The sequence below is a fragment of the Anarhichas minor genome, unplaced genomic scaffold (assembly GCF_050575085.1).
Source record: "Anarhichas minor isolate MPS153535 unplaced genomic scaffold, ASM5057508v1 ptg000062l, whole genome shotgun sequence".
In the NCBI taxonomy this organism is placed as follows: domain Eukaryota; kingdom Metazoa; phylum Chordata; class Actinopteri; order Perciformes; family Anarhichadidae; genus Anarhichas; species Anarhichas minor.
Window position 1 is genome coordinate 5332518 of NW_027466508.1, and position 19851 is coordinate 5352368.

The window sequence follows — 19851 nt, forward strand, 5'->3', positions numbered from 1 at the left end:
GGACATCTGCAGCATAATGACTCCCAGCTTTTACCCCTCTTTACTGCACTTTCAGGGACAGGTTGATGCAGAACTGCAGCGCAACGAGAGGATATGGGGGAGGAGGGGGGGGGGGGGGGGGGGTGAGAAGGAGGAAGTTGAAGGATGAGGATGAACTGCAGAAAGGTGGAGATGGAGGAGAAAGGGGGTGAAGACAGGGGTTTAAAGATGGAGATGGAGGAGGGAACTAAAACAACACCATGATGTCTTTTTGAAAGCCACACACACACACACACACACACACACACACACACACACACACACACACACACACACACACACACACACACACACACACACACACACACACACACACACACACACACACACACACACACACACACACACACACACACACACAAAGGTGGTAGGACAACTACGCTGGGGGTACACAAAAAAGTGTACCGTTTAAATATCTAAGAATTCATAGTGCAACATGAACAAAATTACATTACAATCATTACAATTAACATGAATGTATTTTTAACAGTCCTATTATTATTTGTCACATACTATCATATTCTAACCTAAACATTTAGTTGAATGGCGAAACCGTCGTTTTATTCTATTCTTTTATATGTATTTATTATTTTTATCATTTTTTTAATTATGTCAAATTTAGCCATAATAAGATAAGACTTCAGAGTCATTCATAATTCTGAATATCTTGCTGGCTGGCTACACAATGAAAGTGGCAGGTGGACTACATCTCTCTCTCCTGCTTGATCAGCTGATCAACGAAGAATTAAAAGCCTTTTCTAACTGTTAATCCTGGTGCTCAGCCCCCATCCTCGGGGCGTGACAGGAACAGCGTGTCCCACATGCAGACACAGACACACAGTTGCCGCGATGACGCTCCGGGCTTTAGCAGTGTGTACTACTCAGCAGCACGGCACAACAAGAACAGGCAAAGGCAGATGTCTAGACTGATGACAGCCGAGTTGATTCAAAAACACAGATAGAGATCTATTGGCTTCAACTCCCAACGGCACAGACGGGAAATCCATCGCTTACTATAACTCAGAAGTGTAAATTCAACCCTCGTGTGCTACTGATATTTGGCATCTTTTCCATCCAATTAGCAGCCTCAGTCGTTGCCACGTCAAAAGACCAGCAAAACAGATCACTGACCTGCATTTGACAAGTTTGACTAGATTGTTAAGTTAAATACATCACACGTTTTTTGGTTAAGAGTAGAGAGGAGGTGGAGCAGATTAAATGACAATCCACAAAGTTCTGTCTTTATGGGATCCTTAACCTTCAAGTTCAAGTTCAAACTTGTTTTTTGGTCTTTGTAAATAACTGGATTTGATCAGGATGTCAGATGGAAATGGCTGTAGTCAATAATGGGATTGTGATGTTTTTTTTTTTCTTCATTAATTGTGTTGCCCTGGTGACAAAGACTGCCAGGAACCGGCCCCTGGGGCTGCCTCAACTTCCTGTATGATTTGGTTTAGTAATTACCCTGACCGATACGGCTGGGCTGCACGTCTAAAATGACAATTTGAGGCAATTTTTGAACATAACTATTAATCAAAGACCGATCTGGCTTATGTGTTTTCCAAAATGATATTCAACAACCCCGTTTCGCCTCACGTCAATATCAAAAAGGTTCCTAACTTTTAGTTCAAGATTTGTTCTAAATGAAATGATTCAGGTCAATATTGTGGGATGTGTGAATGCAGAAACTAAACTCTCAATATAGAAACCCTCCGTAGAGAGTAATGGAACAATTCTTATAGACCATGACGTGTCAGGCTGTGGATGAGATGGTAATATGAAAGAACACGGGTTCTACTCCAAACACGCTGGAAATGAATAATCTAAACCACTCACCACTTCCAAAATAAAAACACCCGCAACACATTAATGTGCGACTACTAATCGCAGCGATAAAAAGAATATTGATCGGCACCGTTTCATTCATCAACATTCAGTCTCGTTCACTGTATGTGCACTGCCGCTATTTTGACTCAAATGGGTCTAAAAAGCATTTAGCGTTTATCTGTAGTTTCTCTTTAATTCCTCCAGGCTTCATCAGGAGGGATGTGATTTAGATGTTATTCTTTCCCTAAAAACACAACATGCAGACGCATGCTTGTATTGCAGGGGTTCACATCTGCTGCCTCACTCAAGCAACACTTTCTTTTACAACTATGAACATGTCAACTTACTGTTCATTATTTTTCCACAAATACAGAAAACACAAGCAAATACAGAACGCAGTAGTCCTACTCAACTCAACAGAAGCTTCCAAGAGTCACTAAAAACGGACTCATTGTTGGTTATTTTTGACAGACAAGGTATTAAATCTGTCTGTTATTACCTGTCATTTTAGTTTTTAATCATAATAAGATATAGGCGTATTAAAACCCACTACACATTTTTGAATCATATTCAGTTGTGGTCACTGACTTGCTCCAAGGCCTCCAGTCTGTCAAAATGACATGTGAGCCCCGTGATGGACCGGCGACCTGTCCAGGGTGTAACCAGACTCTCGCCTAATGTCAGCTCCAGCCGCCCCGCTCCAAGGAAGGAAATAAACAGGACCAGTACAGTCTCCTCCTCAGACTGAACAAGAAGTTGATGATGGACAGAAAACACAACAATATAGCTGTGTTTTCCAGTCTCGTACAAAGCCAGTTCTGTTACAGCCAGGGAGTCTGTCAGTGTGCAGGTTCAGTCAGTGAATCAGTCATTCAGAAAACCAGTCAGTTAGTCAGGAGTGTGTGTGTCTGTGTGTCTGTGTGTGTGTTGTCTACAGGCCGATCCGCCTGAACAAAGATCTCCATTATTTCAGTCCGTTCACATCTCTCCACGGCTGGCCAGCACTGTCCTGTTCACCTCTTGAGCCCCGCAACAGATGACACAAAAACCAAAACCGACCCGCTGCTTCGAGCGCGCCATCAACCCGAACGGCTGCGTTCAGGTTGCCAAAAAAATAAATTAAAAAAACATGAATAATCAAAATTGTTACGTTAACATAATAGTAATATGTACCAGATAATTTGCTTTTAACATGTGAAACCATTTGGATGGAAACAATGATAGCAAACAGGACAGAGGAGGTATAGTTTTCATCAGCTGGTGCAAAGGAATCCTAATTCGATGACTCATGGAGACGGCTTCACTGGGTCCCGTCCTGGTTGGATGAATAAATGAATCATGAACAAGAGGGGTTTCCCCGCTCTAAAAGGGCTTTGCTACACTTTTTAGCGGAATCAGATGTGCAGATGTGCTACCGCGCCGCCCCTCCGACTGTGAGGAGACGTCTCACAGGAGATGAGTGGTCTAACGCTTCCTGTTGATAATTACAGTGTGTTCAAAGTGAAAAACATTAACGGCAGGTGAAGCCATCTTTCCCCGTAAGCGACGAAAAGCTGGACTCTTTCTGGCTCTCTCTCTCTCGATGAAGGGGGGGGGGGGGGGTTCCCACACGGTGCTGTGGGGGCGCCGCTATATGTCACCTCGTAACATTACACCAAGACGGAGTAGTTCTCCCGAGACTGTGGACCGAATCTCATTGTTATGCTTGCTGAGTCATGTTTCACTGCATAAATACAAGTCTAAACCTGTAGCGGCCTAGAGTGGTGATCCCCAACCAGGGAACCAGCACCCCAAGAGGTACTTCTGCAGTAGCTTGGGGAGGCCTGGAAATATTGTAGAGAAACTCAACTCATTTAATAAAATAGAAACTAATATTTCAATAAAAAGATGTATCTACAGAAAGATCAGGCAACAGAAAAGTTGATTCTTAACATTACGGTCACACAGCACCTTACCAAGTCTGTGCAAGCACAAGTCATAGTTTTGGGAAAATGCATGAAGTATGAAAAAAAAAAAAAAAAAAGAGTCAAGATAGAGAGCACCTGCAAGGGTATCGGTTGGCATGTTGTCACAGTGTAGTGTGCATGAATTACAAACCAGTAACTCCAGTTTGAAGGCTTATCAGAGAAGGACAGAAGACAACAGTTTCTTCTCCTTCACAACAATAATTATTCTTTATCTATTGTTTTGTTTTTTCTCTCCAAAGTTTGGACCCAATCCCTCACCGGCTTCCCCGCTGCAAACACTATTCTAATTATTTTCGTTATCCGTTATCCACCGGCATTACCTTATAGTCGAAGAATGTGAAACAACATCGGAAAAAATATTCTGTTGAAGTTAATCACAACAGAGCCGACCGTTGGCCTTGTGGAGCTTGTTAGGAACACTGCGAGAGAGAACTACAGACAAAAGGAATTCCTGGCATCCCCCAGCTGACCGACCGGGAAGAGGCGAGACAAATCAAATAGGCTGGTCTCCAGAGCCTCCACAGAGGTCAGGCAATAACAAGGTGGATGAGGCTCACAAGGAGCTATCGCGTTAGCTGTTCCCTGATACCGACGGCTCCAAGATAAGTGAAGATAAGGCTCCATTACCATGGCGACAAAGAGAATTGTCGAAATAACAATGGGCACAATAACAATACTTTATTATTACTATTTTAATCCTATTTTATCATCAAAAAGACTAAACCCCCAGTGTAAATACAATGTTGTATACAGACATCTCTTGATTTGGGTGATTTGCGTGTGTCTTCGTGTTTGTTTTCGAGTGTGTCGTACACTAGCATGAACATAATTGGAAGCATTTTGCTCAAAAAAAAAAAAAGGGAAAGTGCATTAGCTAATGTAAACACATTATTCAAATTGTATGCAAAGCAAAAGATGAAAATAAGTTCCTGCAATGTAACATGCATGTATCACCAAGCTACAATTTCTGGGTCTGTCATGTGATGCCATCGGGCCCAAAAATACTTTTTTCTGATCGTCAGTGTTGAGCTGTGGCAGCAAAGAAGGAAAAGGAGGAAGAGGACTGAGCTCAAAATCCGGAAAATAAGGAGACAATCTCGACCACTGACGAGTCCCTTGGATCACAGCTGTTTTCAGTAAACACAGATGAGGCTCTCCGTCATCACGAGTGATTCCACACTCACAACAAAAGCAGGAGCTGCAGCTCCTCTGTAGGGCTACGGTTGGACGATAATGGTCCAAACCAAAAATAATTATTGAACAACAGATCCTTAATTGGTTGAAGCCTTTATAGTTGCAAGTAACTGAAGCTCATAATGAAACAAGGCGATGTTATAGTAATTCTCTTGAAATATCACATTGTTTCTGCTCTGGAGAAACAGGACCTGGCACTGAGCCCAGGGTTTCCCTATCAACACCATACCTGACTGTTGCTGGTGTGTTTTCACTTGGACTGGGTCCCTCTTTGTCATTTCAGGTTGTTGTTGGATTTTAACGCATTAACTGCTCTGCCTTTGTAAAAACAAATACTGATCTTTTTTCACATCACTGGCCACATCATTTTCTAGTTTTTGAAAGTATAAAATGCCAGATTTTGTGCAGCAGATACATTTCACAAACCTACAGAGTGAATCAAACACAGTCAATGTCAAACACTGGTTGGTTCAACCTTCATCAGTCCACTTTCAGTTTAATTGTGTTTATTTAAGTAGTGGGTGCATAATGCTGTTTGGAGAGATTCAAAATCTGTGATATGGCAATCTTGGTGATTCCTAATTTTGTTGATTCCAGCCGCGCACACACACACACACACACACACACACACACACACACACACACACACACACACACACACACACACACACACACACACACACACACACACACACACACACACACACACACACACACCTGTTAAGGTTGTTATTATAACTGATAACTTGCTGGACTAGATGGACCAGGTACTAAATACCCATGTCTACTACCAAAACCTCCTGGAGACTACTAGCAACAAATGCTCCAGCTGCCCTGAGATTGACCCTTCGCTAAGCACCTCCCGCCTTGGTTACTGTTGCTAGGCCTGTCACGCTTTCGCACCCGGCATCTCAAGGTGGCGTTTTCAAAAACCATCAGTCAGAGATATTCTGAAGGAGATAACAGCAGATTTATGGAATACTAGTTCTGAAACATCAGAGAGAAGAAGACAGAAAGGACTACAATATGCATTTCAGAGCCACATTCGCATTTTAATTTGAAAGGACAAACGCATACAGGAAAACAATGTTCCTGCACAACAAGTAAGTGAATACATTGTTGCATTTTTTAAGCTAAGTTCACGTTTACTGATAGTTATGACTCCTTATAGCTTTCACTACCTAATATAAAACTAAATTATCCTGCTTTTCCATTTGTTTAACGCGCGCCAGGATACTGCATGCACATTGGGAGCTTCATCCATACACTGGATATCATAAATTAATAACAATTAATTTTCAACCGTCTTTCTTTGCTAACGCGTTAAGCTAGCTAACATTATTAGCATGTTACTATGTAAACAAAACAAAAAAAAACATTTTTTGTTGATCTGCGATGGATTTAGCTGTGAGCGAGGTCTTTCAACGCTGTATAATTCGTGTCCGAAAACTCTCCTGCGTTTTTTTGGCTTCGGGGAAGGCGTAAAATACGGCACTCTCCTCTAAACTTTGAGGATATCTGCTGCAGGACTTCCAGGATCCACACACAACACCGCTGAGAGCTCTACAGGCCTGCTGAGCCTAGCGACGCTTGCTAACGAATTATTGGACAGTGGCCGTTCTAGCGAGGAGATTAGTGAAAGGTCAAGTGCGGCAGGAATGCTGGCAAGCAGCGTGGCGTGGGTTGAGAAGATGTCTGTTTTGGGCGAGCTATGGAACGGTGAAACTGCTTTATGGATTACTTCATTTACGCAGGAGGGTTCTCTGCCATGTTGCCAGAACAAAACTTCAACATCAGTGTCCTGCATTGTCGCTGCTATCCGTTTGTGTGTGTGTGTGTGTGTGTGTGTGTGTGTGTGTGCGCAAAGAGGCAGTACAGCCTCCCGGCCCATCCTACTTTTCCCACAATCAACACAAGAAAAAGAACAGAATCATCAATGTATACAATTCGATAAATGTATCAACAGTTTATGTTTTTGCTGGAGTTCTTGTCACACCCCCTGACAAATACAGACAAACGGTACCTCAATTACATATAAACAGTCTGACTGATTTTTCCTCATTCATTGTAATTCTACCGTGATCACGGCAGAGTGAAATGATGGGAAATGAGCCTTCATAACAAAACATAAACTATTGCAACCGACCTCAAAATCCACAAACAAGAGACTCCTCTCGGTCCCTGGTCACGGCTCATCCCGATCTGACGGTGTTAACAGAGCACAATTAAAGGCCACATAATTACAGTAGGCACTTCAACACAGCCAAACCAGTAATGTTCTCTTCCAGGAATTCCAGGGATGGGTGCGACTGTTCACTAAAAGTAGGCATGGATGTGCCTGGTTTACAAAGCGTTCCCTATAATTACCGGCCCTGACAGCACTCCGGGTTCTGGGTCAGGGTACGGGGGCGCATGACCAGTTGTGCACCATCAAGTGTTAGGATTTTTGTTTTGTTTTTCCGACGACCAATAACTGCTTTTAGAATGTCTGCTGTGGGTGAAAACAATAAAACTGTTAATACAACTCCCAAAGGACACGATGTCTTTCCAGATGTTATCTAGTGTTAATATGTAATTTTACTGATTGCTTACAAGAAGAGTGGGTCTGAACTGCAGTTTCCTCGCAGATCATTTAACCACATATGACGTATTTTAGAAGGTGTGACTAGCAGTTTCAAAGCCTGGATTCAAACCAAAAGGATAAACATGCCAACTACGAGTATCTAAAAACAGGGATAGACGCAGCTAAAACATTTCAGGCTGATGAGGGAAGAAGTTATACGAGAATAACAGATTGTTTTGCATCTTCTACTTTCGATTCATCGCAGCTTGTTATGGTACGCTACAACTGGCTGTCGCGTCCTTTTTACCTTGTAAATTCTGGCATCACTCCAGCTCTACCAATTAGTCCATTAATCGATTGGCAAATATTTTGATAATCGATTAATCGTTTGATTAAAAGCCCGTTTTTTTTAAGCGAAACTTGAAAGTCATTATCTGACTCCCGATTCTCAAATGTGAGGATTTTTTTCTGATTTTTATCACTGTAAACTGAATATCTTTAGGTTTCAGACTGATGGTTGGACAAAACAATTCTTTTGACGACATAAGAATAAAATCAAATCAAAGAAAAAGTAGTTTAAAATGATCCGTTAGCGCCTTTAGCTGTTTAGCATGCTATCACAGAGAACAGCCGAAAGATACGTCAACAAGCTAGCATTTCATATGCAATTTTCTGTTAAATATATGCAGTTTTACATGCCTCATCAAAAGCTTTGTTGTGAATGGAAAGGACACACCCACAAGCGGAAGACGGTAACCTGTCGACAGGTGATGTAGACTTTTTGGTCAAAATGAAGGCAGGTATGTGTTGAGTAAATGTATTGCCTGCATTGGTCCTAAGTGACATCTCTGCAGTAGACGTTAAGGGACGCAAGAGCATTTCTCAATCCTTTCCCCAACCGTTATTCCTGGGGGCAACCACGTGGTCCCACGCCAGCTGCAGCAATCCCTGAAATGACTAGCGTGTGCAGATCCACTGAGTGTCTGTAGTCAGCAAACTAGTTGTCACTGGGCTTCCTTAAGCCCTAAGCACTTGGTCACTCAAGTCAGATTGTCTGGATGACGTGACGTCACTGCTGGAGCTGGGCTTCCCTCGCTGCGATTTACTCCGACCAAAAACGCCTCCACTGTTTCCTTACATATCGTACACACCACACGTTGTCAAACCCTAACCCTGCTGTTCCTTCATGTGGTTGTTCTGCATGTGTATCAGTACGTGCCATGCTACTTGTTCTATGTTACGGGACCTCCGTCACTCTTTCAATACCTTTCTCAGCCCTTTTAAGATATTACCTAATCCATCCTTTCATTCCTATTTTGGTAACATCCAATCATTCTGCAAACAGATGTGCGGCCAGTTTTGTTGGTTGACACACAGTCTGTAATTCAGTATAATATATATTGTGTACTACATACTACAGATGCTGGAAACAGACCAGCAAACCTGGCTGTCCCCCAGAACCCCAGTGAGCTAGAAATGGCTAGTCCCCATTAAGAAAATATTAATTTAAAAAAGGGCCTCGTATTTAGCACTAGAGAAGCACTGGGTAAATAAACACTGACCCTACCACATCCAAAACCAACCAGAAAACAGAAGGGGGGGGGGGCCCGAGTCCACAACTCACTCACTTCCTTTCTGTTATGTGACTCTCTTCAGCTCTCTTCCACACACACCGCTAGACAGCTGACAGTGTGTCGCCTGCATGTCAGCTAATGCACAGTTTCACTGATGCCGCGGTGACGTAGTCAGCATTTTAATTAGAAACATCACAGCGATACTTGTTTCTGCAAAAAGTGTAATGCGATGTGCTGAGATTTGCTGGAAGACTTTATCCATGCAAACTAAGGTTAAGGGGACATTGTGTCTTAAACACTGGTGCTATATTTTTTAAGGTGGATAACGATATTCATGTTTGACATTGAAAAGGAAAAACTACAGCAATATATAGGCCAATGTTAGATCTTTAGCTTTATAGCACAAACACACAACTTTAATCGTCCCATATTTGTGACATTTTTTTATTATAAAGCAGGTGTAGGCGCTATACAAACACTGTGACAGTATGGAAGCGCTCGGCCCGGGGAGGAACCCACACAGCCCGTCTTCACAAACCGGGCCTTTAAAACGAGCCGTCAGCATCGCGACTGTACAACATGAAGACCGTCTCACAGTTTAAAACATTCTCAATGTGTCCCACTGTATTTCAGGTTGCCGTGTCTGTGAGTGACGTCAGCTGACAATAAGTAAAAACACCGGATTGCCTGGCAACGCAATTCTGTTGACACACAGAGGGGTGAATGCAGACAGACGGGATGAGGGCGTTTTAATACATCTTTTGACAATGACCCCTTATATTTAGTTACCAAAAAAAATAAAAATAGATTTGAAAAATAGATTTGCAAGTGCTCACTGCTGGACAAACTATGTATTGGTGACAGCGTTTCTAAACTTGCTTAAAACATACTTATCAGCCAATGTATACATCATATAGATGAATACATTTCTAAAAGAAACAAATGTTGATTATTTTCTTGTCTGCTGAATAGAAGTGATTAAGCTGTTGAGATTTACAGTGAACCGGAGTACCCGAGAAGGCTTTATGTCAAAACTATAAACCTGTTGCAACATTCATTGTGACCTATTGAACTTTGAGTTCGCACAGATCACTGTTTTTACCTCCAAGTTAAACTGTAAGGAGACGTTTTACGCCCTCTACCGACTCCAGCCAAAAGTTTAGCATTTTTCCAAAACAAAATCACGTGGCAGAACCAGCCCCGACTTGCTCACCCAAAAAAAGCTTTTTTTTTTAAAGTTACATTTTAGTCATAGAAATAGTTGCTATGGTGGTGGAGGTCAGCAGGTTGCCCCGTGTACTGCTGTGTCTTTTTACCAATAGAAGTCGCATGAGTCCAAAACTTTCAAACTCTACACAAAGACTTCAGAACTTTGTTGCCATACTTGCTTTGCATCTTGACTGGCACCGCCGCCGTAAACTGACTAAACACTTTGAAAATAAAAGAGCAAACACCGACATGTACAGTAAATTGATGTTGCAACAACCCCGTGGACAATCCCTCTAGTTTAATGTGTAATCCCTTCGGCCAGGGGTTAACAAAAGACCAAAAAAAAAAATTCCTTCCAGTAAATCCCTGAAGACCTACTTTGTACTTTAATGATGTGCTTTCATCTCCTCAGACCAAACAAAGCACCGGAAAAACATCCCCCATGCTGTTCAATGAGAGAGCGTGTGTGCGGGTTGTGTGCGTTTGAGAAAGAGAGTGAGCGTGTGAGAGTGTGTGCTTGTTTCCCAGCATGCACGGACATGGCTCTTCTTTAGAAGAAGCCCATGAGTTATGAACGAGACAAAACACCCAAAGCAGATTCCCAAAAAAACAAATGAGGGAAGTAAACATGGGAGAATGTAGCCCCCCCGCGACTACAAAAAAAAAAAAAACACTCCACTTTCCCAGGGAAGGAAAACAGGCTTTGAACCCTCTTTTCCTTGCAACAGTTTTATGAATGAGTTCCGGCTGAAAGAAGGCCCTTTATAGTAACTCAATGAAAACACTTTCCCCTTCCGTCATTTATTGATCCGGTGAATGACCGGGGTCTGGAAATAAATTGCCTCCAGATACAACGATGCCTCTCATGCCAGCGCAGCAGAAGGCCTGTGAGCCAGGCACACACTCAAAACAACAGATCCCAGATAAGATTACTGAAGCTTGATACGGGGTGTTATCAGCAGAGACATCAGAGTTTGGTCTTCTATTGTGTTTGCGGATACAAACAGACTTGATTCTAGCAGCATCAGGCTATAACACACCGGATTGTAAAGCTTGCGGCTGAGGGGAATGAGCACTGTTCGGTCGGCCAGCTCACCCACTCGAGCCATCGGCCATCATCCTTTTAATGAAGCCTGGTTTTAGCACCACCAGACTCCTCCAATAAAATGGACAGTAAATAGCACAACAATGCGGCCTCTGCAGCGGTGCTTGTGTTGTTTCAGATCAATGCTGTTTAAAAAGGCAGCGGCGGCAGCAAATGATTTGCCCGTTCGCCCCAGCCGACGCTCTCCCTCAGGAACCCACCTCGGTTGGCTGCTTATGCGTCTTCGCGAAGTCGATCTCCGCTTCTTCTATTTTTTGTCCGCTCAAACCGACCGAACAAAACACGTCGACCCGTTGGGATAGGACGATGCCAACTGAGCACAAACACACCAGCCGGGCCCAAAAGTGTCTCATCTGTCCAGTTAGTCTGGGGACGAGCTGCAACCAATGAGGCCAAGTGTGGTGAAATCATTATTCATGTTCTGGGTGGGCGGGCTAGTCGGCCGTGATGGCGTTTCATAGTCTCATTTAGCCACTTGTTAGCAACCGCACTTTTTTAAGACACGTAAAAGCTTCAAACTTTTTACAAGGATTTTACAAAGATGGCCAATTCGTATTTGAAATACTTTAGACACTTTATACTTTTTTTTTTAACAAGGCTTTTTAAAAGGCAGTAAAGTAGTCCATGAATCTGAGATATGCGTTTACAGTTCGCGGGCTCAAGCGGAGGCTCAAGCGGAGGCTCAAGCGGAGGCTCAAGCGGAGGCTCGCACCGCGGTGCCACGCAAGTATAAAGTAAACTTAACTCATTTCCAGGTATTAGGACCCCAGCACTAGTACTTGCAGTAGTGTTGAGAGTAGGCTTAGTAGCTGCAGTGGAAGGCCAAGCAGCATCACTAGTAACTGTGGTAATCTCCCTGGGAGAAGCAGTAGTAGTAGTAATGATAGTAGCTAGCAGCAGCAGCAGCAGATGGCGTAGCAGTTGAGGCCGTAGTAAGAGAAACAGTAGAAGCAGCAGCTGTCACACTAGCACTAGTAATAGAAGTATTTAAAAAACAATATCCAAATCTATCTCCTGTCCCTCACAGCCCCGGCCCTCTGAAAAACATGTTTTGGTCTAGTCTCGACAGAGTGGAGACAGAAAGATGGCCCTGTACTCTCTGAGCAGAGCTGTTACACTTCACCTCCTTACCACAGACTTGTTTATACAGACAAAATGCCTTCCTGTCAATATGTCATACTATCATATCAGAACAGTCCGATAACCTCCTGCACAATGTAAATACACTGGAACTTTTACCTCCAAGTTCTAGTTGCGTGTAATGTTGACGATGTAGGAATTGCAGCTTATTCGAGGACACAAATGGTCACATGAGTGAGCAATTTAGATTGTGTTGTCGAAGCAACGCAGTTGCCTGGATGTCGTTGAGTTGTTGCCGCAGCGGCGGGAAAGAGGAAGATTGGGTGGCCTTCTCGCATGTGAAGACACAACCTTAGATAGGGCCTACGCTCAGTGGTGGAATGCAACTAGGTACGTTTACTCGAGTGCTGCTACTGACGTACAATTTTGAGGTACACAAGTATATTAATTTGATGCAACTTTTACAACATTTCTAAGGGCAATTATTGTACTTTACATTTGTATACCAGCTGTAGTAACTAGTGGGCCATCCGGCATAATGAGTAATTCTACACGGTGTTTTTTGCTGCTTTTACAAATAGAAGAGGAGAGGTCCAGAGGTTATTGCTCCTCCACCCCGACAACATGTCTTCCTCCAACGTACTCCCCCCCCCTCCCCCCCTGGTTTCTCCCCCAGCGTGATGCCCACACTCTGCCACTCCCAGCAATTTGTGCTGGACGATGGTGACAGCGTGCATCTATACGTGTGCGTGCACGCAAGCCATCCAGGACCATTCCATGTCACAAGACCGAAAACATCAACATGCTGAGTCTGCAGCAGGGCGCCAGTCACCGGGGAAACAACTCGGCCAGACAGACAGACAGACACACACACACACGCACGCACGCACACACACACACACACACTCGTCTGAAACGAGTCATCTGAATTAAAGAGGTCGTGTTCAAACCCATCGTGCCCTGGAGTGGTTTGATTAAACTCTAGACGCTTTGATTCGGTTTTTGTGGGCAGATCTGGATTGAACTGACATGGAACCAACACAAAACACCTGAATAACACCCGAGTATGTGAGTAAACTGAGGTTGTCATCTGACAGCAAGTAGTTGCTCACATTCAGAAAACCTCGCTCGACGTAGACATGGACCGAGAGCTAAATCGCAGACTCCACCGATACCTCCATTTAGCTCTTTTTTCATCTTTCCTCAACCTGAATAAACACCCGAGATATATTACAGCAAAGATCTGCAAGACAAGTCGATCATGCATAGCAACACACACACACACCCTCCCTGCATTCCCAAAACACAACAGCAAAAGCAGTTAAAGCGACAGGTAGCAGGCCACAGCTGCAGCTACGGAGCCGTTCATTACACTCCCAAAATCACAACCACGCAAATCAGGCCGAAGGCTCGACTGTGTGCGCAATCAATTTGCAATTCAAATCCCCGGCGAGCAATCACACGTGTTTGTTTGTGTGTGTTTTTGTGTGTGTGTGGCAGCCGGCTTTACCTTTCTGGCAGTAATTGGAATTCCAGCAGCGGTAGTTGTAGTTGTTGTTGAACATGGTCTTCCTGCACTGGGGGTTGTTCTCCATGATGCCCGGGCAGACGTCGCTGCACTCCTTGGACTGCTTGTTCCCGGCGATGTAATTGTTGAACTCGGCGTCCAGGATGAGTGACCAGTCGATGGAGTCCAGGTAGCAGAGCTCGGGGTTCTTCTCGATGCGGATGGCGCCGCGGGTGATGTTCCTCAGGTTGTACAGGCCGATGTCCTTCAGGCTGGTCATCTCGAAGACGACCAGCGCGTAGTTGTAGAAGAGGTTCCGCCCGCGTATGACGGCGAGGTTGGGGAAGAGCGTGCTCAGGCTGTCCAGGCCGGACACGCGGAAGAGCAGCAGGTAGTCGGTGATCATGGTCAGCTTGGGGAAGCTGAGCGAGCGGAAGACGTCCTGGTGGACGTTGTTGTTGTTCTTGTCGCCGATGAGGAGGATCTGCAGGTAGCCCTCCACCACCGTGCAGTTCTCCAGGCGCCTGAATTCGCTGATGTCATTCCCGATGTCGATGCTGGGACCGCAGACTGCAGGGGGGGAGACAAAAAGCAGAGGGTGAACTGGGCCGCAATCCATCAAACTCAACAGTAACGTAAACCTCATTTGCTCTATTATTATTCATTTCTTTGCTTTCATTTGAGGCTCTCCACAGGGATCAAAACAGTTTCATCATCACAATATAAAGTCTTGGCTACATCAAAAGCAAAACAATTACACAAGAACATATTCTTTCAAATGATCTGGTTATTTCATCATTTATTTACACACTCTATTTCAATAGAAGGCTGTTAAATGGAGCAATTAACAAAACAATGTTCTCAAATTTCTGAACTGGTGATATTTATTAAGAGATGCTTGTTTGTGCATTTTCTAAATATTGACGTGACACTTGAGCTGTGCGGTTGTTGACACAACATGTTTGCCTGGCGGTTCTCATTCTCAATGGTTTCTTAACATGGCGTGACAATGTAAATACGCGAGTCGGGTTCTATTCAAGCTCAGGTAAACGGCGCAATCAAGTTTACATTGTTGTTGCTCTTGTGTCCACTTTGTATGACCCCGGTTTTTGGCTTCATGCCGCTCCGCTTTTGTCAAGCTTTTTTAGCACAATGACATCAAAAGGCATACAAACTATTCCACTATCAAAGACATCATCCATTGAGAGAAATGTATACACTCTAGTTTGTTCAAATACAGTATATGTGACAAAACAACTTGTTGAACGAAGGATAAAATGAATCCCGGCGGCGTTTCGCAAGTAAATCATGAAACAAGAGTCCACACCCGAGGGAACAACTCAGTGGTGCTTTGTGCTATAAGCCACGTCTGTCACCACGCTAAAATCGTTTTAGCTTGTTAGCATGCTAACATTCGCTTATTAGCAGAAAACCAGCTGGAGTACAGCAGAGGGGAATGTCATTAGTTTTGCAGTTTATTTTTTAGGTATATAAGAAGGGGACGTAGTCACCGTGACGTCACCCATTGGTATGCGGACGGACGTTTTTGCCTGTCGCCATTTTGGTTTTTGGCTGTCACCATCTTGGCTTTTGCAACAAAAAGTGACATGTTAGGGTGCACTTAAGTACACCCAAATGCTAAATAAGACCTTTTTAGGTGGCCAACAAGTTACAATTAACTTTGATGAACAGAAAACCCGATGTGAAAGGGTTAAAGTCGCAAGACGAAGCACGGACATCTCCCAGACCGAATAACGCCGTGGTAGCAACACAAAGTGGCCACGCCCTGAAGCATACCCTGCTTTATGGTCTATTTTACTCTAAATGCGACCGTAATTCACGAACTGGACATCATGTTGTATTGAAGAAGACTTGAAACTAGTTATTGAGAACATAAACTAACCCTAAATTTCAGGACGACCTATCCAGTAGTTAGAAAACCATTTCACTCAGATGTCAACCTTGTGTTTGCCATTGAGGAGAAGTCAGAGGATCACCAAAGTCCATAGGATGTATCCTCTGGGGGCCATGAATGTCCGTGAAAGATGGAAATCTATCCGATAGTTGTTTTGATATCTCAGTCTGGACTAAAGCTGTGGACCAACCAACAGACCGGCTTTACCATCCTTAGAACCACGCTGCTAACATGGTGCATTGTGGGGCCCCCTCCTGGAAATGTATCCGCCTGTAGCAGTCTATGCACACACTGTGATCTAGTGAATTGATTAATTCACTGCAGAAGTGAATATGTCTGGGCTTTTGATCAAAGGACGGACAACAAAGGACAGTTGTCTGCTCTTTGATGTGTACAAATTGTAAAAACATGTATTTATGCAATTTCATGTTCAGGGTAAAACAGATTTGTTTACATTTGTTTTTAGCCACATGAGCAGTACTTTGTTATTTAGTGAGACGGCCAGGAGACTCTGATTCTATTTAGACGAAGGAATACTTTGAAGTAAAAGATGCACAAAGCAAAGAAGAAAAGGCACTGCTCTGAATCCGAACCCGCATTAGGAAAAGTTTGGTAGGGCACGTCGGTGATGATAGGTGTGAGAGTGTTTGCCTTTCCCACTTGTACTGCCACATGTGTGCTGTGCTCTAAACAATACTTGGCCTGAAGCCCCAGCAGCACCCACAGAAACATGGAGGCCATTATCGCACATCACTGTGAGGATTCAGACTTCAAAAGCTGGTGGGAAGTGAGTCATGGAAAACTCACGCCGAGCAGCTCACAGGTAGTCACACTACTACGTTAATGCTGGTCTATAAAGTTTTACTGTATGAAGGTGACGCAGAGAGGTTTGGGAGAAACAATGCATGACAAGAAAACAATTCATTGCATTCTTAATTACTACATTTTTCAAATTAAACATTAGGGTTTGTGTTGCAGGTTTAATTAGTGTAAATATATATATATATATTTTTTTCCTTAAGGCAAAACCTGGAGCTAGAGCAATGGGCCAACGGCTATACAAGTTCCCACAATAGATGTCACACAGCAGGGCTGTTGCGTCACTTTATAATCGAAGAAAATAAGTTGTAGGGATCCCTGCAAGGAAGAGGTATTTTTGTAGGCCAACCCTGAAAGTTAGCACCAAAAAGCCAATGGGGTTTTTTTCCCCATTGGCTTTTGGGTTATTGGTTATTTTTGGGTTATTTTAGAAAGTAAGCTGTGAGAAACACAAGTTTATGATACTTACACTTTTTGTTCAACAAGATAATCTCCGCACCACTTTTATGATTTTTGAAGCGTGATTGTATTCGGCAGCAGTAAAAAGCTACGGTTAGCCCACAAACGAGCTACACCACGGTCACATGAGCGCGAGTTTACAGAACTAGGTTGTGAAAGCGGACTAGTCGCAGTGATGGCGTTTTGTAGTCTCATTTAGCCACTTGTTAGCAATTGCCTTTTTCAAGATACATAGAAAATCACGAGAGAGGAATTTACTGACGTATTTTATATCATAGAGCAAAACGTTAAAATCTCTTAAGCTTGTGTTATTAACATTATTTCAGGCATTTAGCCAAAAACCCATTCAAAAAACCCATTGACTTCGAGACAAGGGAACTAATTTCCGGGTTTTAGGACTCAATCCTGCAACATTCTTTTTTCTAAAAAAGTAGACGATCAAGTATGCTTTATGCATTCCTATTTAAGCAAAGCTGCAGTGTGTAGGATTTGGCTACATCTAGCAGTGCGGTTGCAGAGTGCAACCAACTGAAGCTTCTCCCGAGTGCCAAGCGGGTAGAACTACGGTGGCCAACGTGGATGCTCCTATCTAAAGCCAATGTTTGGTTTGTCCATTCTGGGCTACTGTAGAAATAACATGGGCTCATTCTAAGCAACTATTCTTATTTTCAGGTGATTATCTACTTAAGAAAACACACTTTTCTGCCGATAGATCCCCCTAAATGCGACACACTGGTCCTTTCAAAGAGCAGAACGACAAGTTAAACGGTACCGTTCAAACTGATGTGAAGACCAGGAAAGGTCTCAATGCAGAATACTATAAAACTGTATTGCTGATACCAGAATCTGTAGTTCCCCAAAGCATATGTGCTGTTTCTTCAGAAACTACACTGTTACTGAAGTGGAATAATGTTTAATTTCCAAAAGAACACTCTGAACCTTTCTGCTGGCAATGAACGTGTTTTCCTAAACCTCTTAACGCAGTTTGAAGCACAACATGACATATCAAGGTATTGAAAACCGATCTATAAACTTAACAGCTATACACACCTATCACTATATTATATTCGATTTTAGCTTTAACAATCAGTAATAATTTATTACTGGATCAGAACACAAGATATACAGTAGTTAGTACACTTTCAAATTAAAACTTCTTACAGTCAGCGCTACATTTTAGCCCTGGTTTGCTTAGAGATCTGAAAACCCAAAGGGCAAAGACAAAGTGGCATCCTTACATTATATTACACATATCACCCAGTTCAATGCCACCTCAAACATCTGCTGCTGTGCTCCAACCGGTACGCTTTCAAGAACATATATGTAAACGCCTACAGCGGCGACAAAAAAAAGGGCAAAAAGACGCTGATGTCTTCACTGAAAAAATACAAAAGAAAGCTGGGCCTGTTTGTGCAAAAAAAAGAAAAAGCATATTTCACCACAACTATACCCAGTGTTCAAACTTTCCTACGGTCAACCTCTTTCAAACCTCGCTTGTGACATGAGTTTCAGAGCTGTGGCTTGTGCCAAAGCTCGGCTCAAATGTGATAAAGCCGTATTGCCTTTCTTTGCATTCGGCATTTTAATCGGGGATAATTCGGTTCTCGCATAAAAAAACAGAGAGCTGTCGGCATTTTCGACCAAAACTGCTGAGAGCCTCGAGTCTTCTTCAGCCTCTGGTGAGCCGTTATGAAATGCCTCTAGTGTGATTCAAGGCAGGCAGTCAGTGTGCTGGTATGTCCTTTATGTCTCTCTCTATAATCTACTTGTCAGTGCACACTGTCAGCAGCCTTCAGCGAGCTGCATACCTGTCAATACAATCCCAAACACCCGGGCCTGTGAGACGACGATGCGCCGACTGGCGGCATTACGTCACTGCAGCCGGGACGCTTTCACCCTCCGTGGCCGGGTGACTCTGGCCAACGCCAGCATGCCCCCCCCCCCCCCCCCCCCCGTCTTTCATGAGACACTGCTCCTAGACCACGCTCGTGACGACACCAAACAGAATACCGCTGGCAGGTGTAGCCTCCTCTCACACTGACACATTTCTAAACAGCTCAGTACACAGGCCTATCTCTGCAGCTTTCGATGAGCCTCCAGATCACATATTTGCTTTTGATAACTGGTTTGTTTTTTTTCTCCCCCAACTGGCTGCAGCACCGAGACAATCAGAGGAAATCCAGGAGAAGTCCAATAAGGCCGAAAAAATAGGAAGCAATTCGCCCCTCTGAGCTGGCGCTTCATACACTGCCACTAGCATTTGTTGGGGGGGGGGGGGGGGGGGGGTAAATACAGAAATACATTTCCACATGAGAGGCAAGGTGAGAAGAAAAAGAAATCCCTCTTGACAGATAAAACTTGCTTGGTTCCTCTGAAAAAGGCCTCGTCTGCAGCAACGGAGCTGACCCTGGTTTACCCGAACCCTTTAGTCCCAGCTGATACAGCAAACCAGCGGGAATGCTTGAGAGTTTGGCCACACAAGGAACCGTTAGACCCACACACACACACACACACACACACACACACACCAGTAAAGTAGAGTTTGGGAGATCTTTTCCCAGGTTTGTCCTGTAACCACTGGGGGGGAGACAGT

General features: G+C 43.7%; 1 protein-coding gene across 1 annotated transcript in view; it reads right to left on the reverse strand.

Annotated features, from left to right (window-relative positions):
• The window catches only part of igf1rb (insulin-like growth factor 1b receptor), a 41973-nt gene that overhangs the window by 19883 nt on the left and 2239 nt on the right, over nucleotides 1-19851 (reverse strand). Inside the window, 1 exon segment of the mRNA XM_076077815.1 lies at nucleotides 14069-14635. Coding sequence (XP_075933930.1) covers nucleotides 14069-14635 — 567 coding nt within the window.